This window comes from Oryx dammah, unplaced genomic scaffold (genome assembly GCF_014754425.2).
Source record: "Oryx dammah isolate SB20612 unplaced genomic scaffold, SCBI_Odam_1.1 HiC_scaffold_27, whole genome shotgun sequence".
In the NCBI taxonomy this organism is placed as follows: Eukaryota; Metazoa; Chordata; class Mammalia; order Artiodactyla; family Bovidae; genus Oryx; species Oryx dammah.
The window spans coordinates 32,513,471-32,536,793 of NW_024070211.1; the positions used below are offsets into that span (position 1 = coordinate 32,513,471).

At 39.8% G+C, this 23,323-nt stretch overlaps 1 protein-coding gene and 2 non-coding genes across 3 annotated transcripts in view; 2 read left to right on the top strand and 1 right to left on the bottom strand.

The window, feature by feature from the left end:
• Positions 1 to 10,697: 10,697 nt before the first annotated feature.
• TRNAC-ACA lies at positions 10,698 to 10,769 on the top strand. The gene has a single exon. It is a non-coding gene; the product is annotated as a tRNA-Cys (tRNA).
• Positions 10,770 to 16,696: 5,927 nt separating this feature from the next.
• On the bottom strand, positions 16,697 to 16,829 carry LOC120855195. The gene has a single exon (XR_005719168.1). It is a non-coding gene; the product is annotated as a small nucleolar RNA SNORA70 (small nucleolar RNA).
• Positions 16,830 to 19,918: 3,089 nt separating this feature from the next.
• ABCA12 (ATP binding cassette subfamily A member 12) overlaps positions 19,919 to 23,323 on the top strand; it is a 203,365-nt gene continuing 199,960 nt past the window's right edge. Inside the window, exon 1 of the mRNA XM_040228568.1 lies at positions 19,919 to 20,288. Within this exon, the coding sequence (XP_040084502.1) occupies positions 20,220 to 20,288 (69 nt within the window). The 5' untranslated portion in view covers positions 19,919 to 20,219. The remainder of the gene's footprint in view (positions 20,289 to 23,323) is intronic.

Genomic DNA, 23,323 nt, shown 5'->3' on the forward strand with positions numbered 1-23,323 from the left:
TGCTGCTGCTAAGTCGCTTCAGTCGTGTCCGACTCTGTGTGACCCCATAGACGGCAGCCCACCAGGCTCCCCTGTCTCTGGGATTCTCCAGGCAAGAACACTGGAGTGGGTTGCCATTTCCTTCTCCAATGCATGAAACCGAAAATTGAAACTGAAGTCGCTCAGTCGTGTCCGACTCTTCGCGACCCCATGGACTGCAGCCTACGAGGCTCCTCCGTCCATGAGATTCTCCAGGCAAGAGTACTGGAGTGGGGTGCCATTGCCTTCTCCGAAATAGAAGTCTCGAAGAGTGAATTTAGTGTGTAAAATTAGTAGACAATAGTAGAAGGAAGAGCAGTATGGTAACACAGCCTCAAAGTATCTCTCCCCAAATAGGAACTTTACTGGGTAGAAACCTAGCCAATTTGGTTCTCAGTGTTCATCTGTTCTGAATTCTAAGAATTCAGTTAGCATTCTTATTACTAATGCTTTGAATTCTTTATCTGATACACATTGTTTGTTTCTGTTTCATTTATTTTTCGGGGGTTTTCTCTTGCTCTTTCAATTGAGAACAGTTCCCTTGGCTTTTTATTTTGCTTAACTTTCTCTGCTTTTATGAATTTAGGTTAAAATTTATCTAGTGCAGTCTTGAAAATGTGTCCTTATGTGGGAGCATCACCTATACAGTGTGCGTACCTTTGGTAGGTGGGCTGGACTTGATATGAGCAGAAGTCACCTCTGTCTTCATGGTATGCTGGTGGCTATCACTGTGGTAGGGAGGGGAGCTGGAGACAAAGGAGCTAGACCTGAGCCAGCTGTGAGGTGGGATTTCCCCTCTGCTCAGTGGCTGTCACTGTCTTATCAGGGGTGGGGTTAGATCCCAGGTTGATGGAGCAGAAGCTCTGCAGATTGGGTCCAAGTTGACTCTGTTCCCTTTAAATATGTGTTCTCCCCTTTCCCAGCATTGGCACCCTTGCCACAGAGGGGAGCATTGTTGGAGCAAGAGGGGCCCATGCAGACTCTCGGCTTGTGACCAGTCAGGGGCTACGGCAGGCCAGCCACAGAGCTCAAGTGGCCTCCAGTGTGCTGCCTGTGCCAGCGTCATCAGCAATGGCAGCCCCTGCTGTAGCTGAGTCTCCTTTGCTCACCACAGCAATCAGCCTCCACAACCACCAGTCTGTTGTGGAGTCATGCTGCAGGGCAGGTGGGGCCCAGGTGGCTCTTGGAGAGTATTGGGCATGGGTTGTGGTGGTCTGGCTGCCGTCAGAGATCAAGACCACCCCTGGTGTACTGCCTGTGTAAACACCAGCTTTGGCTGCCCGAGCCCGTGCAGCAGAAGCCTGAGATCTGAGTCACCTCTGTGTCCTGTGTCTGAACTCTCTTCCCAGCCAGTCACAGCAGCCTTCGCTCTTGTGTGGAGCTGCAAGGTGAAGTAGGTGGGGCTGGCATGTTTTCTTGGCTCAGGCTGGGATGCATGCCAGGGTGGTCTCAGGAAAACAGGAGCAGTCCTCAGTCTGCCCTCTCCACCCTGCACTGGGAGCAAGCCAGCACTCACATACTCCTCACAAGTGGAGCTCAGTGAGGCTTCCCACAACCCTCCTCTTAGTCCCTGCAGCCCTTCAGCCAGCTGAGGGGGCTTATCTTCTCTATGTGGGACCCAGGGTTGGGACTCCTAAAATGTGGCTCAAACCACTCCTGTATTCTCCTCAGAGTGGATCCCTCTCATGTTTTCTCCCTTTGTCTCTGAGTCTCCTCTCTTAGGGGAATAGATCCCAACCTGACTGCTTCTCTTCCGTTCCCTTCCTACCCAGTTACATGTGGATCTTTCTTATAGCCTTGTTTGTACAAAAGTCTCTTTGCCAGTTTCCAATTAGTTATCAGTGAAACTTCTTCCACATATGGATGTATTTTTGGTGTGTTTTTGGTAGAAAGTGAGTTCCACATCTTCCCATTCTACCATCTTGATTGATCTCCTACAAAGAAAGGTTGGTTCTATTAAGTATGGGAAGGTACTACACAAAGGCATGAATACCAGGATATGAGACCCACTGGTCGCCATCCACACAGTCTGTGTAAAAACACAAACTTGTGCATTCTCTCTTAACATTCATATTAACTGTCAATCTATTTTCATAGTTACTTAAAGACTTCAAGGTTCTTAACTGTTTTTTTTACATTGAATTAATAGCTTCCAAAGCACACCATTGTAGCCACATTTTACTCTAATAAATATATGTGTGTGTGTGTTTGTGTGAATTGACACAGAATTTCAGTATGTAAGCCAGCACATAAATTTTTATTCCAAATGATATCTAGAAAATTTGCCAGTATTTAAAAAGAACAATGAAGATAATAATAATACATCCAAGTGACATTTATTACTGACCATGAAATTCTGGTTAGGTACAATGGTAACATACATGATGATATAATACAACCATTAATCACACTGGTTCAGGGATACCTGAAATGAGACTCAGTTAAGTATTCAATGCTTCATCTTACAATGGCTGAGACTGTGGGGCATATTTTAGTTAAATAATGAGACTAAAGCCACAGTTCAGGACAGTTCCACTACAAAAGACCTTGGTGAATTCTGATATGAAGCTCCATTTCAACTCTTAAAGGACTCTGGCTATTTTAGGGGGTCAATCTTAATCAGTTGAGATCCCCTTTGTCTTTTCCTTCCTCCAAGCTTACTCTGTGCTAGAAGGTTTGATGTCTGAAAATGACTGAGGGTCTTAATTCCTGATTATAAATTACTCAACTTTTGTTTGACAGGACAACCAATCTCATTCTTTTAATTTTATGCTACATTTTATCACCTACACAACAAGGAAATTTTGCTTGTACTCAATGTTTAATGAAATCTCTTGTGAACATTTCCATCAGTTTTTGGTTCTCAACCCTAAAACCTCAATGATTCAAATTTAGTCCAAGTTATCTGAAAAGAAACAGATGTCACACATTCCATTCCATTGTCTTTCTATTCTAAGGCATCCTTTAATCTCTCTTGCCATAATTTTAAAACACACAAACAAAAAATCCTTTAAGTATATGTAAAAGTGTTAGTAACTCAGTCTAACTCTTTGCGAGTCTGACTCTTTGTGACCCCATGGACTGTAGCTTGCCAGGCTCCTTTGTCCATGGAATTCTCCAGGCAAGAATACAGGAGTGATTGCCATTTCTCTCTGCATTTAAGTATATTCCTGAACACTGTTCAAGAGCAGGTTTTGGTAAATCATTTGACATGGGTTACTACCTCAGTTCCAGTTATTTCAAGAAAAGAGCCCAGAACACTTATATTATGATGAAGTTGAAACTTTACTCATGCTGCTATTTAAATGTGTAACTAAATTGCAGCTTCTTTTATTTTCTCTAATAGAATAGATCTTCTTTATAGTATTTTAGTCCACTGGATAACATGGAGGGGAAAAAAATTCTACAAGCTTGCTGATAGGCAGTTTAACAGTCCTTTCCAGCTTACATAATGTCTTTATGATGCTGCATGTGTTTGGAATAAAGCCTCAGTCTTTTAAATTTCTTCTCATTCCTTGTGATCGATCCTCTTCAAGATGATGAGGGGTTTATTGAGCATTGGTTTTATGATCTGGAAGTATGAAGAGCCAAGGTAATGGTGGGGTTTGGGAAATGGGAGGCTCACAGATCCACATTTGTTATGGATCCTCATTGGTTTCTACTAGAGTGGAGATCTTGTCTGTTCTCTGGACTTGTAACCCCTGAGACAGTTCTCTCACGGTTTGGAAACTCATTCTTGTACCCACCGCTAATGGCTGTTTGCTAAAATTATCTCTTTAGTGTTAGTTTCCCTACACTGCAGTCTCTTTGCTGTTCATCCAATATAGTTTACAGTAATTGTCTGAAACTTGCCTAGTTTTATGATCAATAATGCTTCTTCCTAAGAAGTAGATACCATTTTTTTAAATTTACTGAAAGCAAGTTCTTTTTTTTCCTCTCAAGTATTTGAATATAAGCATAACTGTTTCAGAAACTTTTTTAAAAATCAAGTTTAAAAAAGAAAATATGTGAGAAGTTAGTTTTTAAATAACTACCAAGTTCTTTTGGATTTTAATTTTTATTTGATATTGATTCCTTATGATGGCTGGACATAGGCATGTCATCAGATTACCGGGGCACTGTATCACTTAGGGTTCTACCAGAAAAGCAGAACCAGCGGGAGATCTATGTTAAAAGATTTATTACAAGGAATTGCTTATGCAATTGTGGGAGTTGGCCAGGCCAGTCTGAAATCTGTAGTACAGGATGTCAGGAAGGACAGGCTGGAACTCTGTGCCTGAAGCTTCCATCCACAGGCTAAATCTCTTCTTTATTAGGGAAGCCTCAGTTTCACTCTTAGTCTTTTAATCATTGAATCAGACCCACCCAGATTATCTATTAATATCATACTCTTACTTAAAGTTAAATGTTTATGGACTTTACTATTTACAAAATACCTTCACAGCAACACCTAGATTAGACTTTGAATGAGTAACTGGAAATTGGGCCTAGCCAAGTGACCCATATAGATCACCTCAGGTCCCACAGTGTCCGTCCCCAGAGTTTCTCAGTGTTGCTTATGATCTAATTTTCTGTCCTTCATACCTTTAATCATAGAGGTTATGTCCGTTTACCTGCTATTTTTTGATATTTAAGTGGATTGATTCTAACCAACAAAGTATAGTCAGTATATTCAAAATGTAGGAAATGTGTGTTCATACAAACCATACATGATGGTATTAACTATTTTAAAGCTTTGAAGCTGTTAATTAATTAAAGCTTTTAATTATTTTAAAGCTTTGAACTAACTTTGCTAGCTCAGACTTTATATTTAATCGAAAGCCTTGAAGGACCAATATTCTCTGAATTTAAAGTATAACCAAGAAATCTTGGTTTATAGAGTGTCATGAACAAGTCATTTCCTGCTAATTCTTTTGCTCTGGCCTGAAATTATAATTTTTAAAAAACATTTGTACATATTTGTTCAACATTATCATGAAAGTATAATTTCAGCATTAAATCTACTTCCACCTTTTCTTACTCACTGTAATTAGTCTTTTTATTTGCTTCACTATATCATGTTAAGGATTTAAATCAAAGCCTTAATGTATATTAAAAATAAAAAAATTCAGTTATAAATATTGTCACAGAGTATTAATTTTACAATTTGTAAGGGAATTTAAAGATTCTTTTCAGTTTTGTTATAATAAGAGATATGTGGTGATGGTGGTTTAGTCGCTAAGTCATGTCCAACTCTTGTGACCCCATGGACTGTAGCTTGCCAGGCTCCTCTGTCCATGAAATACTCCAGGCAAGAATACTGGAGTGGATTGATATTTCCTTCTCCAAGAGATATGTAATAATTGGCATTTTCACATTAGAAAAAGGATCTAGATAAGTTTATCAGTTCACTCAAAGGTTGAACATTTTTGTCATATCATTTAACACTTATTTGTTCATAAGATGGTCATGCAGATGAGGTAGAATAAACTTACTTTAGCTTTTCAGAGTATCAGAAACATGAAAGACCCAAGATATTAAATCTTCAAAAGGAATTCATGGGCCCGTGAGAATATGTCACAGATTCCAGAAGGGTCTACCCTTCTACTCAAACTCCCTTGGCCATAGGAAACAGAAAATGACAGTAGCTCATATATTCTGCTTTATGATTGAATGTTACTTTGAATTTGAAATAGCTGCTATGGAATTAGTCTCATTATATTCCATGATTGTCATTGTTCTGGAAGTTCCAAGTGATCAAGCATTATTTTAGCCAGTAATAATAGCAATCAACTGTAAGGAGTTTGTGAAGTTTTTCCTTCTTCAGAAGCTACCAGAGTTTCTTATGGTGAGAAAATAGCCTTATTCTAGTGACTGGTAAGCTGGAGTGTTAATGCATCCCTTTAGCATCTGGAGGGAAGGAGGCATCCAGGCCTCAGAGGAGGAAGTAAGGCTACTCAGCAAGAGAGTAAAGACTTTAACTGTCCCAGAATAGGAGGAAGAGGAGTGGAATGAAGAAAACATGAAATGGGAGAGAAGAGAGGGCACATTGGTAAGACTGAGAGGTCACACACTCTCCAGTCTGTGAGCCACTCATCTCCGATAAGGGCAAGCTTTGTTTTTATTTTTCTATACATACCACCAATGGGTTGAATTTCTTATCTGGATTATGTAGGGTGTTATTTCAAGCCACAAATGCAGATGTAGGAACTGGGCACAGGAGGGATCTAGTTAATATTTAGCTGTCTGCATTTGTTGGATCATTTAATTAAATTCCCCAACAAATCTGTGGGCTAAACATAACTCTTACCCCACTTTCTGGATAGAGCATTGGAGCCTCCAGAATCGAGGAAAAGTGGCCTCAGTGTCTGTCTCCTCACTAACTCCCTCTGCTCTTTTCCTCCAAATGCCCTGCTTCCTTGTTTGTCCAAATAGGTCTTTTAAAATAAGCTCTTGTAGTATTCTCTCCTTTTACAATAAGTCAGTGTCTTCTCTTTCAACTCGATTTGACATTTCTCACTTGGCCCCTAGTTTAGGGAATGGAGTTGCTATATCAAAGTGGCATCTTGCCAATGACCTCCCGAGGCTGCAGAACCATAGCATCAAAAGAACTCCATTTCAGGGGCTCCTGGTGCTACACAAGATGCTTGTTGTTTGCTCTAAGCAATGAACTTTCATTATTGAAGGCAGGCTGAAGATTTGAAGGTCAAGCTGTAGGTGAGAATGGGATTATGTTTTCCTTAAGAGCCTTAGTTGTAGGAAAGTTTCTGCAAGCCTCTCAAAGAGTTTTGAACAAGTTTCTTCTTTATTGTGGCCTTTGTATAGATCATAACCAGCTTTTAAAACAGTTCCATGGTCCAAAGAGAAAGCCTGAGGAGTAGCAGAATGAGCAAGATTAGCTTCATTGTAGTCATTCACATTGTCATTTTTGATTGAGATATATGTATTTTGTGATACACGTGTTTCCCCTAGGAAGAAGTTTAATGAATAAACAATACAGAATCAACAAATGTTCAGTTATTGCATTTAAATTGGTTTTGAATTTGTGAGTTTAGAAAAATACTGTGGGTAAATCTAGATGCTACAAAATTTGGTTCAAAAGATCTGTCCGGTTCTCTGTAGCAAGACTTCACTGATATGCCACATGCTCCATTTGTCACATGCTACCATTAAAGCTCTCATTAAAATGCTTGTCTGGAGGGCCAGATGTTTCGTTTTTATTATACACCATTTTCTTCATATTTACAATCCATGTGTGCTTATATAAAGCCTAAAATTTTGTGAAATTTTTATATACTTATGCATATGCTTTTGTATCTGTAAAATCTATATGGGCATTTTTTATATCTATATACACACATACAGAAATAGATTTTTTGAGTATGGACCTGTGAATTTATTCCATTCTATTTAAAAAATACATTCTCTTGTTCAGAAGTCAAGCTATCATATACCAATATACATGAAAACAAATTACTCCCTTCCATTTCTCTCTGTTATCTTTTCTTTTCCTTCATTCCAAAATATGGCTTGTGGGGCACCCGATGAAAGGGAAATGCTATTAAAGGAGCCACATGAAGGGGCTTGAAAACAGAGTCTTTAACTCTCCAGATGTGACAATTAGTGCTCGAATCACCAGACCTTTAAACAAAAAAATTTTGTTATTGGTTCCAGTTGAAATCATTGACCAGTCCCTCCTCTAATCTAGGAGTAATGTTCTCTCCTAGAGAGAGCCATAAAGAAGCAACAGTAGATAAAAGCACAGATTTGTCTTTTAAGCTGTGTTAGGTTTTTTTGTGGGGAAAGACACAAGTTGAGAAGAAAACAATGATAGTATTTTTCATTTTCACTTTTTCCTCTAAAATGGAGAATTGATTAAAACTTATATTGCAAAAAGTGAGTGTGGGGGGTTGGGAGGGAAACTGATCATATACATCAAATCTTCCCTTAAGTTTTAATGGGTTGACGAAAAAAGGACCAATTAGCTTCTGTTTCTTATCCCCACAAGATTATAGCATCATATGTAGTAAAATTAATTCAACACACTTTACCAGTTTGACCAAGTAAATTACTACTCATCCTGGATGAGTGGGTGAGTAATTCTTTGCAAGATTGTTAATCACTCTATAATTCCCAGAGTCACATGGCTCAATGATAAGATAATCATTAGTTATTAATATCAAAATTGTTCTTCTTACAAGACCATGTTGTTTGTGATGGGGCATTCTGTGCCACTGTATCATCTTGAAGAGAGAAGCTGCCTTTTAACTTAGCTTGAAGTGAGTCTTGTGTAAACCTGCTTAAAATATGTTTTACTTCCTGATTTTGTGAATCAGATTTGTACCAGTTGCTTCTTGACTTTCCTGGTGGCTCAGACAGTAAAGAATCTGCCCTCAATGCAGGAGATGTGGGTTTGATCCTTGAGTCAAGAAGATCCCCTGGAGAAGGAAATGGGTATCCACTCCAGTATTCTTGCTTGGAGAATCCCATGGACAGAAGAGCCTGGCGGGCTTCAGTCCATGGGGACACGGCTGAGTGACTAACACTTCTTAACGCAATTCTAACCACATACTCATCGGAGTGTCTCAGTGTGGATAAAGCACCTGCAAATCCTGAATCTGATACCTTCCTCACACCTACCTGTTTCATACCATTGGCTATCACCACCTTTCATCACAGGTCGATCTTAGGTAATGAAGTATTAGCAATTAGTGCCTCATTATCATAAGCCTCTGTTGGAACCCCACCCTCCTCATAGAAGGATGATGCTGTTATTTTTGCCATGAGTTGGCTTCAGTTTCCCAACTTATTTCACATTTCCACCTAGGTTAAATGCACACACTTGCCGTGTTTTCTTATCCGTGCTTGCCTGTTGGAGAACAGGTTTTGCAAACACAGAGACTTGGGTTCAAATCACTGTCCTTATACTCATTAGCTGCGTAACCCAGAAAAGCTACTTGACCTGTGCCTCCTTATCTATACAGCAGAGGCTATAATCTGACATCACAAGTTTATTATAAAGATTAGATCCTAGGTGTGATGGGCATCTCATAGCATCTAATTGAAAAAGTCAATGGTGAGGAAAAAATAAGTTGTTACTGACGCTATAAACAAAAACCAATTTAGAGGTGAAGGACTAAAATTATGGACTAGTTCCCATAAAAATTCTTAAACTATTTCATTTTATCATTAACTCATTTCCACATTGTTTTCTCCCATTCAAAACAAGTTTCTGGTCTCAGCATGAATTTGTCATCCTCATACCTTTTTTGTCTTCTCACAGCCTCAATTTCATCCCATCTGTTTCTTTAGAAGAGTTGCCAGAAACTTGCCGTTCTAAATCTTCAGTATGGCATCCTCTGATCTTCAATGTTAAGGTCCCCCACTCTACAAACTTTGTTGTCTACTACTTCAAACCAGCTCTTAGATTTAATCAGGCCAGAGTTCTCACCATTCTCCAGGGATGTAGAATTAATCTCCAACCCTTAGTTTTGATAGGGTACAGTCCTTTTCTTCAAGGGGCTCAGAATATAGTTGAGGAGGTCAACTGACTGTGGCAAAGGCTAATTCAGGAGTTGACTCTGAACAGAGGTCTATGATAAAACAGATGAAGGGGTGATTAATTCAGCCAGGAGTGGCAGTGTGGTGGGCGGAGGGGCTGGGAAAGGCTTCAGAGAGAAACAATTGAGTCAGTCATTTAAGGAGCATGATTTTATTTTGGGCAGAGGGAGACTAGTAACCAAAGCTCGAAAGTAGATAGTCCTCATCCAAGGCATTGCGGCAGGTGGCAGGAGGGGTGGCTGAGACTAGAGAGACGACACCTGATGAGACTGGCAAGGACCAGGCTGAGAAGTTCTTTGATGCTCTACCAAGAAGCCTGAAAAGAGCAGTGTTCCTTTTTCCTGAGTTCCTGGTGTAGTTATTCTTTGTATGCTTATTTTTGGCATTTAAAAAATTTAATCCATGTGATTTGTAGGCCCCTGGAGAGCCAGGAAAAAAACCCTGAAGCTCTCTCTATTTCTCCTCAGCTCTCCCCATGCAGTGCAGTGCACAGGACTGGAGGTAGTGTGATCCAGAGAGGAAAAGTACAGACATAGAGTTTGGGTTCCCTTTCTGCTGTTTCCATCGACCCCACTTCTACCTGGGTGAACTTAGGCAAGTTAAAGCATCTCTGTGAATGTTACTTTCTTCCTCTGAACATGGGGATGATGCCAGTTTCTATATAATTGACCTCGTATAATAATTCAATAAATGTGTCACAAATGTTTGCTACTCAGTTGTTCAGTGAACATTAATTGACCACCTACTGCAGGATGAGCCCTGTGCTAGATTCGTATTATACAGTGATTAGTTGACTATATACAAGATTTTAAGATCTAGTATTTATTGTTATTACTATTGTAGACCTTTAACGTTTGTGTGTGTGTGTGTGTGTGTGTGTGTGCTCAGTCGCTCAGTCATATCCAACTCTTTGTGACCCCATGGACATGGCTTGCCAGGCTTCTCAGTCCGTGGAATTTTCCAGGCAAGAATACTGGAGTGGGTTGCCATTTCCTACTTCATGGTATCTTCCTGACTCAACGATTAAACCCATGTCTCTTGAGTCTCCTGCATTGGCAGGTAGATTATTTACCACTGTGCCACCTGGAAAGTCCTTTAATAAATACTATTTTAAAATTAATGTATTTCTGCCACATGCTTCCCTGGTAGCTCAGACGGTAAAGTATCTGCCTACAATGCAGAAGACCCAGGTTCGATCCCTGGGTCGGGAAGATCCCCTGGAGAAGGGAATGGCAACCCACTCCATTACTCTTGCTTGGAAAATCCCATGGACTGAGGAGCCTGGTAGACTACAGGTCGTAGGGTCGCAAAGAGTCGGACACGACTGAGCAAATTCACTTCACAATATCTTATTTGTGGTTGGATCAATTCCCTCTTGCCCTGGTCCTGGAGTGTGTTATTTGACTGTTTGACTGGCAAAAATTGCCACATCCAACATTTAATACAGCCCACCAGTTACATGATTGTATAGCTTTATCAGAACTCTTAACCCTAATTAGGTTTACTAGATGAGACCAACCTTAGGAGGATAACTATACATGCTCAAATCTAATCCTTAGTATGGCTTAATTCTCCAAAACTTGGGCTTCCCAGGTGGCACTAGTGGTAAAGAACCCGTCTGCTAATGCAGGAGACATAAAAGATGTGTGTTTAATCCCTGCGTCAGGAAGGTCCCCTGAGCAGGGCATGGTGACCCACTCTAGTATTCTTTCCTGGAGAATCCCCATGGACAGAGGAGCCTGGCAGGCTACAATCCATAGAGCCACACAGAGTCAGATATGATTGAAGCGACATAGGATGCACACACACGGAAGGCAAAAGTCTAGAAACCTTGAAAAACTAATTTTGCACAAGCTATTCCACAATAAAGCTATAGTTTTATTTTTATTGCTGAAGAAGTGAGTGCAAGCACTGTGCAAGTTCTGGCAGATGTGATGACACCTTGCTTAATAAAAGGATGCACCTTTAAGTTCCAAAGACATAGAGTCACCAACAGCTGAAAAAGGGGGACGGAGCAGATATTGTGGACCAAGAATTTAAAATCATGACTACTGGAAAAACAATAGCTTTGACTAGATGGACATTTGATGACAAAGTAATGTCTCTGCTTTTTAATATGTTGTTTAAGTTGGTCTTAACTTTTCTTCCACGGAGCAAGTGTTTTTTAATTTCATGGCTGCAGTCATCATCTGTGTGATTTTGGAGCCCCCCAAAATAAAGTCTGACATTGTTTCCATTGTTTCCCCACCTATTTACCATGAAATGATGGGACCAGATGCCATGATCTTAGTTTTCTGAATGTTGAGTTTTAAGCCAAATTTTTCATTCTCTTCTTTCCCTTTCATTAAGAGGTTCTTTAGTTCTTCACTTTCTGCCATAAGGGTGGTGTCATCTGCATATCTGAGGTTATTGATATTTCTTCCGGCAATCTTGACTCCTCCTTGTGCTTCATCCAGCCCACTGTTTCTCATGATGTACTCTGCATTAAGTTAAATAAGCAGGGTGACAATATACAGCCTTGACGTACTCCTTTCCCAATTTGGAACCAGTCTTTTGTTCCATGTCCAGCTCTAATTGTTGCTTCCTGACCTGCATACAGATTTCTCAAGAGGCAGGTCAGGTGATCGGGTATCCCCATCTCTTTAAGAACTTTCCTGAGATTGTTGTGGTCCACAGTCAAAGGCTTTGGCATAGTAAATAAACCAGAAGTAGATGTTTTTCTGGAACTCTCTTGCTTTTTTGATAATCCAATGCATGGACATCACCAGATGGTCAACACCAAAATCAGATTGATTATATTCTTTGCAGCCAAAGATGAAGAAGCTCTATACAGTCAGCAAAAACAAGACCGGAAGCTGACTGTGGCTTGGATCATGAACTCCTTATTGCCAAATTCAGAGTGAAATTGAAGAAAGTGGAGAAAACCACTAGACCATTCAGGTATGACCTAAATCAAATCCATTATGACTACACAGTGGAAGTGAGAAATAGATTTAAGGGACTAGATCTGATAGACAGAATGCCTGATGTTTTATGGATGGAGGTTCATGACATTGTACAGGAGACAGGAATCAAGACCATTCCCAAGAAAAAGAAATGCAAAAAAGCAAAATGGCTGTCTGAGGAGGCCTCACAAATAGCTGTGAAAATAAGGGAAGAGAAAAGCAAAGGAGAAAAGGAAAGATATACTCACTTGAATGTAGAGTTCCAAAGAATAGCAAGGAGAGATAAGAAAGCCTACCTCAGCAATCAATGCAAAGAAATAGAGGAAAACAATAGAATGGGAAAGACTAGAGATCTCTTCAAGAAAATTAAAGATATCAAGGGAACATTTCATGCAAAGATGGGCTGGATAAAGGACAGAAATGGTATGGACCTAACAGAAGCAGAAGATATTAAGAAGAGGTGGCAAGAATACACAGAAGAACTGTACAAAAAGATCTTTATGACCCAGATAATAACGGTGGTGTGATCACTCACCTAGAGCCAGACATCCTGGAATGTGAATTCAAGTGGGCCTTAGAAAGCATCACTACGAACAAAGCTAGTGGAGGTGATGGAATATCAGTTTCTATTTCAAATCCTGAAAGATGATGCTGTGAAAAAGTGTTGCACTCAATATGCCAGCAAATTTGGAAAACTCAGCAGAGGCCACAGGACTAAAAAAGGTCAGTTTTCATTCCAGTCCCAAAGAAAGGCAATGCTGAAGAATGCTCAAACTATGGCACAATTGCACTCATCTCACACACTAGTAAAGTAATGCTTAAAATTCTCCAAGCCAGGCTTCAGCAATACGTGAACTGTGAACTTCCAGATGTTCAAACTGGTTTTAGAAAAGGCAGAGGAATCAGAGATACAATTGCCAACATCCTCTGGATCATCAAAAAAGCAAGAGAGTTCCAGAATAACATCTATTTCTGCTTTATTGACTATGCCAAAGCCTTTGACTGTGTGGATCACAATAAACTGTGCAAAATTCTGAAAGAAATGGGAATACCAGACCATCTGACCTATCTCTTGAGAAACCTGTATGCAGGTCAAGAAGCAACAGTTAGAACTGGACATGGAACAACAAACTGGTTCCAAATAGGAAAAGGAATATGTCAAGGTTGCATATTGTCACCCTGCTTATTTAACTTCTATGCAGAGTACATCATGAGAAACGCTGGACTGGAAGAAACACAAGCTGGAATCAAGATTGCCCAGAGAAATATCAATAACATCAGATATGTAGATTATAGCACCCTTATGGCAGAAAGTGAAGAACTAAAGAGCCTCTTGATAGTGACAGAGTGAAAGAGCCTCTTAAAAGTGAAACAGGAGAGTGAAAATGTTGGCTTAAAGCTCAACATTCAAAAAAAAAAAAAAAAAAGCTCAACATTCAGAAAACGAATATGGCATCTGGTCCCATCACTTCATGGCAAATAGATGGGGAAACAGTGGCAAAAGTGGCTGGCTTTATTTTGGGGGGCTCCAAAATCACTGCAGATTGTGACTGCAGCCATGAAATTAAAAGAGGCTTACTCCTTGGAAAGAAAGTTATGACCAACCTATACAGCATATTAAAAAGCAGACATTACTTTGCCAACAAAGGTCTGTCTAGTCAAGGCTATGGTTTTTCCAGTGGTCACGTATGGATGTGATAGTTGGACTGTGAAGAAAGCTGAGTGCCAAAGAATTGATGGTTTTGAACTGTGGTGTTGGAGAAAACTCTTGAGAGTCCCTTGGACTGCAAGGAGATCCAACCAGTCCATTCTAAAGGAGATCAGTCCTAGGTGTTCTTTGGAAGGACTGATGTTGATGCTAAACTCCAATACTTTGGCCCCCTGATGAGAAAAGCTGACTCATTTAAACGACCCTGATGCTGGGAAAGATTGAGGGCAGGAGGAGAAGGGGACAATGAGGATGAGATGGTTGGATGGCATCACCGACTCGATGGACATGGGTTTTGGTGGACTCCAGGAGTTGGTGATGGACAGGGAGGCCTGGTGTTTGTGGTTCATGGGGTCACAAAGAGTCAGACACGACTGAGCAACTGAACTGAACTGAATGCATGTTGACAATTTCACCTTTGTCTCCGCTGCTTTTTCCAAAACCAGCTTGAACATCTGGAAGATAATGGTTCAAGTAGTGTTGAAGCTTGGAGAATTTTGAGCATTACTTTGCTAACGTGTGAGATGAGTGCAATTGTGCCGTAATTTGAGCATTCTTTGGCATTGCCTTTCTTTGAGGTTGGAATGAAAACTGACATTTTCCAGTCCTGTGGCCACTGCTGAGTTTTCGAAATTTCCTGATATTGAGTGCAGCACTTTCACAGCATCATCTTTCAGGATTTGAAATAGCTCAACTGGAATTCCATCACCTCCACTAGCATTGTTTGTAGTGATGCTTCCTAAGGCCCACTTGACTTCACATTCCAGGATGTCTGGCTCTGGGTGAGTTTCACACCATTGTGATTATCTGGGTCATGAAAATCATTTTTGTATATTTCTTCTCTGTATTCTTGCCACCTCTTCTTAATAACTTCTGCTTCTGTTAGGTCTATAACATTTTTGTCCTTTATTGTGCCCACCTTTGCATGAAATATTCTCTTGGTATCTCTAATTTTCTTGAAGAGATCTCTAGTCTTTCCCATTCTATTGTTTTCCTCTGTTTGCACTGATCACTGAGGTAGGCTTTCTTATCACTCCTTGCTATTCTTTGGAACTCTGCATTCAAATGGGTATATCTTTCCTTTTCTCCTTTGCTTTTTGCTTTAGGCCTCCTCAGACAGCCATTTTGCATTTTGGCATTTCTTTTCCTTGGGAATGGTCTTGAGCCCTGCCTCCTGTACAATGTTATAAACCTCCTTCCATAGTTCTTCAGGCACTCTGTCTATCAGATCTAAACCTTTGAATCTGTTTATCAATTCCACTGTATAATTGTAAGGGAGTTCATCTAGGTCATACCTAAATGGTCTAGTGGTTTTCTCTACTTTCTTAAATTTAAGTCTGAATTTGGCAATAAGGAGTACATGGTCTGTGCCACAGTTAGCTCCCTGTCTTGTTTTTGCTGACTGTATACAGCTTCTCCATCTTTGGCTGCAAAGAATATAATCAATCAGATTTTGGTATTGACCATATGGTGATGTCCATGTGTAGAGTCTTCTCTTGTGTTTTGGAAATTTTGGCAGAACTCTATTAGCCTTTTCCCTGCTTCATTCTGTATTCCAAGGCCAAATTTGCCTGTTATTCAAATTATTTCTTGACTTCCTACTTTTGCATTCCGTCCTCTATAATGAAAATGACATCTTTTTGGGTGTTAGTTTTAGAAGGGTTTGTACATCTCCATAGAACTGTTCAACTTCAGCTTCTTCAGCATTACTGGTCAGGGCATAGACTTGGATTACTATGATATTGAATGGTTTGTCTTGGAAACGTGTTCTTTCATGTATTGTATTGTCTAACTTTGTGTATTTGCTGCTCAGTTTAGTTTTTGCTTAAAAAATGTATTTTTCATCAGCTGTGTGTCCTGGGTCCAGCATATTTCTGGTTGCCAAATTTTTCTTTCTTCCCTCAGGGGAAGTCTTAAAGTATCTGTCAGTAACATCCCAGTCTACAGTCAGGAGTGAGGCACAAACCTATATCTTCCTCTATGCAAAAAATAAAACAAAATTCATTATCTTTCATCATCCTGTACGTTTTCTCCAACATTTCCTTTTGGTTGGTCTAAACGTTACTTAAAGACTATTTTTTTCTTTTTTGGACAGGAAGATAGGATTTATTGGTGAGGATGATTAAGATGGGGACAGCCCCCAAACTCTCATGAGTGTAGGGCCCACTGTTTGGCCAGAGGGCCACCATTACGGATATATTTGACCTCACAGCCATTTGTGATGAGCTGCTTTTCTGCCACCATATTTTCAAATTCATCTACATTAAACTTAGTAAATCCCCACTTCTTGGAGATGTGGATCTTCTAGCGACCAGGGAACTTGAACATGGCCCTGCAGAGGGCCTCAATCACATGCTCCATGTTCTGCAACTTGGTGCGGATGGACATTATGACTCGGCCCATGTGGACCCTGGCCACTGTGTACGCATACCTGTCTGAAGCCTAGACTGGGGACAGCATGCCAGTCATGAATGTCCACTGGAAAGGTAGTCTCCAAGGTCCCTTGGCAACCAGTACAGGCATCAGGCTGTGTACACTACCAAGGAGGCTGCTGTTTTCAGCCATTGCACACTGGGCCTCTGTGGGGAAAAGAGCGCCGTGGGCTTAATAGGCTGCAGATTCAAGTTCTATTTTGATCAGAGGTTATGATTCCTATTTGTGTAAGATATAGATTCTAAGAGTAATGTTAAGCAAGGCTTTTTCCACAATGGAGTTTTAAAAGATGGTTTTAAACTCAAATTTAAAATGAAATCAGAAGATTGGGATTAACATATACACACTACTATATATAAAATAGATGATCAACAAGGACCTACTATATAGCACGGGGAACTCTACTTGATATTCTGTAATAACCTACATGGGAAAAAAATCTGCAGAAGAATATATATATATATACATATAATTGAATCACTTTGTTGTACACCTGAAACACAACATTGTAAATCAACTATACTCCAATATAAAATAAAAATTAAAGAAATAAAAGGAGATTTGAAAAGCTTAAAGAAGATATAAATGCCAAAACACAGATATTCAGAGTGGGGCAAAATTTGGAGATCTGATTGTCTATGTCATCCTACTTAAAGTATTTTGAATTATGTTTTGTGAAAGATTACCCCAGTCTTCAAGGAAATGTAGGTGATGTTAGGAGCTATTGACATTGTTTGCCATCAAGTATAAAGGGATGAGTGCTGAGTGCTAAGTCACTTCAGTCGTGTGCAACTCTTTGTGACCCCATGGACTGTAGCCTGCCAGGCTCCTCTGTCCAAGGGATTCTCCAGGCAAGAATGCTGGAATGGGTTGCCATGCCCTCTTCTAGGGTATCTTCCCAACCCAGGGATCAAACCCACATCTCTTTATGTCTCTGCATTGGCAGGTGAGTTCTTTACTACTCGTGCCACCTGGGAAGTCCATATAAAGGAATATCTTACATATATTAAACACCTAGTATCATTTTGAGATCACTTTGAAGAAATAGATCTCCTGGGAGTCAGAGATCATAACAAAACACATTATCTTCATCAGAATATTAGAGGTAGTAGATGAAGATATATGAGCAAGGGGACATCCCAAGAGAGAATCTTGAACTGAAGTTAAAAAAAAAAAATCTCTATGACTTCACTGAAGAGGTCATGAGCGGCTGCTGGGAAAAACCATCTGGGACTCTCTGAGCTGACCTCTCATCTGCATCAGTGGCACAGTGAGTCAATGCTTTTTAACTTGAAATAACCTGAATGAATAAACTGATTCTGTGTCTATAATCTCTCTCTCGATATATGGAGTCATATCCCCAGATCCCACCCTGTTTCTCAGCTGAGTAATGTTTATTTGTGAACCAAACCATCAGTGAGTCGTAAACTGTGACAGATGGCAGAGAAAGAATTCAGGGAAGCAGGAGCTCAAGTCATCAGCAAAGCTTGAGAGAGCCAGATAAATTTTGGACACTGCATCCCAGGAGTGGTGAAAAGGAGGGTATTTTTGCCATGGCCCTCAGCTGTCTGAAGAGCACCTTGTTTTTAATCTTGTCCAGAAAAGAACTAAAAGGCCAATTTCTATATATTCAAGACTTATGCTTTATGGAGATTGGGCTTAAAAGGGATTCATCACAGTAGGGAAAGAGCCAGAATTGGAATAGGCATGTGCCAAAACGACTCCAGTTGGCCCTAGGCTGGCTGCCATCAATATATCAGAGTTGGCATGGGGACCAGGAAGCTGAATCAGCACTTGCTCTGGGTTTGAAGGGAAAATTCAAACATTGCTTTAACTTATTTCAGAGTCTGGAGCAGTCATGGAAAGACGTGAGGACCGAAGTGGAGTTTCACTAGTCTTGGCTCAAATATTGTCTTCCATTAAATTCAGCAGCCATTATTGAGCATTGATCATGTGTAAAATATTGTGATATAAATTAGTCTATTCTCTCAAAGCATTTACAATCTAGTGTGGGGAAAAATGATTGTATAAAAATCACAATGGAGCAAAAATGCAAGTTCATTGAAAGAAATATGATCAAAAAACTATACTGGATTCAAAGACAGGAGAGAGGATATCCTCTGGGGTATACCTACAAAGCCTTTATGGAAGATGTCAATTTGGGGATAATTTTGAGAGGGAGGTGCTTTGAGAGGGAAGCTTGCATCCCAAGTAGAGGAGTTAGCATGAGCAAGTCTGGATGGGAAAGCAGAGATTATATTTGCATATTGTAATATACACCAGTTTGGCACGTGGGCAAGCATTTAATGATAGACTATTGGATTATAAGATTGGACTCTACTGGCTACAGGCAGATAGTATAGGCATTGAATATCCGAGGGAATATGTTGTCATTAAGATGTTAAAGCAAAGTTATTCCTAAAAGTTTTTATGGCAGACTTCTGGATTGTATATACCTTAAATCACAATTAAAATTTGTTATTTATAATAAAATTATATGTATAATATCATCACATACTTTATACTTAATTATAAAGTGATTTGAATAAGACAAGCACCAATCCTTTTTCTTTTCCCTTGATCACCAGTAAATTCCTTCTGCTGATTTAGAGATTTCAAGTGCAGTTAGAACTCACTCATTATATCATACCTTCAGAGATATCCTGGGTCAGCCTATGTCTCCTTTGACCATGAAGTCTGAAACAACATGGCTTTCCTGTAAAAGACACATGAACCCCTGGCCCCCAGATGAGGGAATCCACTGTATGTCATTACTGTCACCTACAGGTTGCCTTTTATTTTCTGCATTTTTTTGTAACCTAGCAAATTGTGATAGAAGCCAGCATAGTTACTTTTGCCCAAATCAAAGCATTAACTTCACTTTAAACTAAACATTGAAACCTTCTCTAGGATATATCATGATGGGCTGAGCCTCAAAGGGTTTCAGCTGAGCTCTGGCCTCATGGATGTAAAACATCTTAATGACACTTTATTATCAGAGTCACTAGTCCCAGAGTCTGTAACATGCTCTCTGTGCCCTGCATCTGCCAGAGCAGGCACTATGTAGCGAAGAAGGTGAGAGAATGTAAGACAAGTCCTACTGGCCTGGCAAGGGTCCCACCTAATTCCTGTGACGTGTCCAGAGCAGGTGACACCTTCTTGAAGGTGTGGATAGGCAGTTAATTTTATGGAGAGTAGGAGGTGTGGGCTCAGCTTTTTTTCCAGTAGGGCATTATCTGAATGATATTCATTCTCTCTTGAGTCTGGACTTCATGCAACAGGCAGCTACTGGATGTTATTTTAAAATAAGCAAACACCACCAAAAGATCCTGGCCTGGATCATTGTTTGAGGGGAAGAGCTGCTTGAGAAGTGCTCCTTGGGCAGGATCAACCCAAGAGAAAAATCCAGCAGGAAGAGAAGATCTGTGGGTTTCTTACCCCAGCTCCCAGGAAAGCTATGCCATGAATAGGCTTCTGACCCATTGACACGCAGCAAGTTGGACGGGGAACCAATTCTTCTTTTGAGGGGTGGAGTAAAAAAAAGAGGAATTCTCTTGTTTGTGGCATCTTGAAGGATGGCTTCCCAGTTTCATCAGCTTCGGGTTCTGGTCTGGAAAAACTGGCTGGGTGTCAAAAGGCAGCCGGTGAGTAAAACAAGGGAATGGGGTCATGGGGGCAATGTTCCAGACCATTTTAAAATGTAGAGTTAATGAGAAGTAAAAAGAGAAGAGTTTTAAATCACTTTCTAAAGCAGGAATAAGACATTTAGAAATCATCTCTGCATCTGTTTTACAGCTCATGAGGCGAGTCTAAACATGCTCCCAAATCTGCCTTTTGATTTCAGTAAATTAAAAGAATAAACCAGGACATGCCCCGGGCAAAGAAACGGATACATCTTGTTACTGGTTGAATTGGAACTTGTGCTGAATTTTAGATTTGGGGCCAAATGCTTTCAGGAATTTTCTTTACAAATTCTGTTAAAAATGAGATGAAGAAAAGTTTCAGATGAAAGTTTTAAATAAATGGGACTGAAATGTACTTGAAAACCAAAAGTGATAGAAATGTGGATTGATAAGAAACATAAGAAAGAAAGTAGTTTGAGGGCTGTTGGTATAGAAAATCATCTAAAAATTTTTGAGTATTTAAAAATTATTTACTTTAAATGCCAAACAAGGATCAATATATATGCCAAGCTTTAAAAGTGTTATTGAATCACTTTATTGCTTCAGTCTGCTTATTTTTTGAGCTCTTACATTCATGTTTGCTTTTTAAATTATATAGCCAGCTGTGAAATCCTTACCAGATAGGGTGCCAGGAGAGACTGAGAAAGGACCTGACTTCAGTGAGGTATTGCATATTGAGAAGAATGTTAGAAAATTGGAGAAATCCAAAAAGGCACTCAGTATATTTTACCCTAGCCTAAAATGAATAATATAAATATTTACAAATAATATGCCAAAGTTGTGTCTATATATCTTATCTCACTGTAGGTTTGCTTGCAGTGCCTGACACCTTACTAAAGTGTTCTGATATATATATTAATAGGGAGAAGTTGATTTGCTTTTGTGAATTTGGTGGGTAGGATTTAAAATCACAAGGCATTCTGTGATTGTATGGGTGTGGGTATTGAATATAAAATTTTAAATCATTCATATTTTAATTTCAGCTTTTAAACTGGAAACAACACAAAAGTAAAACTTTCTATAATTTTTCCATAGTAGGTTCTGTGTGAAATTTAGCAGGGAAAGAGTCTGGTGCTTGTGGTCAGAAGACAAGAATTAGCTTCCTGGTTCTGTTCTTCACCAGCCACATGACTTAAATGTCATATCACAATTTCTCTGAGCACTGGTTTGCCCATTTCTAAAATGGGCATCAGGTCTACTGTATCTAACTCATAGGATGGAAAGAACCAAATGTGCTATATAAATGGTGAAACATTTGGCAAATAAATTATAGATGGATTTGGGGAAATGTCCATGTCATATTTTATTTAAAGAAATGGTGAAAGGAAATTCAGATGAAGGGAATATGGGAGAGAGGAAGAAATTTATATACAGTAAAATTCCTAAGTGATGAAAACTCAGTAGTTAAAAGAACAGAGAAACTGAAGACTTGTAACTGTTGCTGATAAGCTGAATGCTGAAGTGGTACATTTTCCTTACAACTCCATTTTACCTAAAAATTACAAATCCCTCAGGTAAATAAACTTTTTCATTGAGAAATTTTTTCTTTAGAAGCTTTAATAAGTTCCTTCCTATTCTGTAAAGTAGCTGGCATATCAATATTCTACTTTAGTGCTTTTCTCCATTTTAGTCAATTTCTGCTGGACATGGCACATTTAAAAAGATGGACGTCAGGCATGCTAACATGTTTTCATTATGATGACTGATATTATTCCTGTGTAGCCAGAATCCTTGAAAGTCCCTAGTAATATACTTGAACTACTAGTTCATTTTGTGACATCAAACGATTCAGATCTTCAGTTCAGTTCAGTCGCTCAGTTGTGTCCAACTCAGCGACTCCATGGACTGCAGCACGCCAGGCCTCCCTGTCCATCACCAACTCCTGGAGTTTATTCAAACTCATGTCTATTGAGTCGGTGATGCCAGCCTACCATCTCATCCTCTGTCGTCCCCTTCTCCTCTGTCGTCCCCTTCTCCTCCCACCTTCAATCTTTCCCAGCATCAGGGTCTTTTCAAATGAGTCAGTTCTCATGAGGTGGCCAAAGTATTGGAGTTTCAGCTTCAGCATCAGTCCTTCCAATGAATATTCAGGACCGATTTCCTTGAGCACCTTAAAAGAATGTGACCTAGGACAGATAAGTCTTGGTTTGCAGAAAGTGAGATCATTAAAGTCTAAAATTTGGGACAATACCAAAGGCCCACTTGAATCCATTATGAGCAACTAGAGGGACACATGAGACCTTTAGAAAATGGTGATGCCAAAAGGAGAAGGAAGGACAATTCTAAGTGGAGGGCTAGAGGACAAATAAAGGTATACTTTCTCATAGTTTTTGGGGCTTCCCTGGTCCTCAGATGGTAAAGCATCTGCCTGAAATGAGGGAGACCCAGGTTCAATCCCTGGATTGGGAAGATCCCCTGGAGAGGGAAATGGCAACCCATTCCAGTATTCTTGCCTGGAAAATCCCATGGACAGAGGACCCTGGTAGGCTATAGTCCATGGGGTTGCAAAGAGTTGGACATGACTGAGTGACCTCACTTCACTTTCTCATAGTTTTACCTGGAGCCAATCCTCTATCTTGGTATCAGAAAAGAAGCTTGATGACAAAATAGGTGGAAGGACATATATGGGTCAGTGTCACTTATGAGGGAAGAAAGAGAAACTCAAGAGGTCGGAAAATTAGACTTGAAAAATATTGAAAGAGATAAGAGTTTTACAAATGTTAAAAGAGAAAATGTAGACAAATTAGAAGACTGAACGTGAAAAGGAGTATATAACTTTGAGAGAGGATATAGTCTGTGTATAGGAACTGGACTTTTGTCATCCATCAAACAGTTATTTAAAGTGCAAGTATTTTTATCTCTACTTAGCAATTGTTCTGAATATGGCACTTTAAAAATATACTCTTAGGAAAATAGAAATTAAGTTATGTGCACTGGAGATGTATAGTCCTTGTGCGTGTGCATGCTCAGTCACGTCTGACTCTTTGCAACCCTGT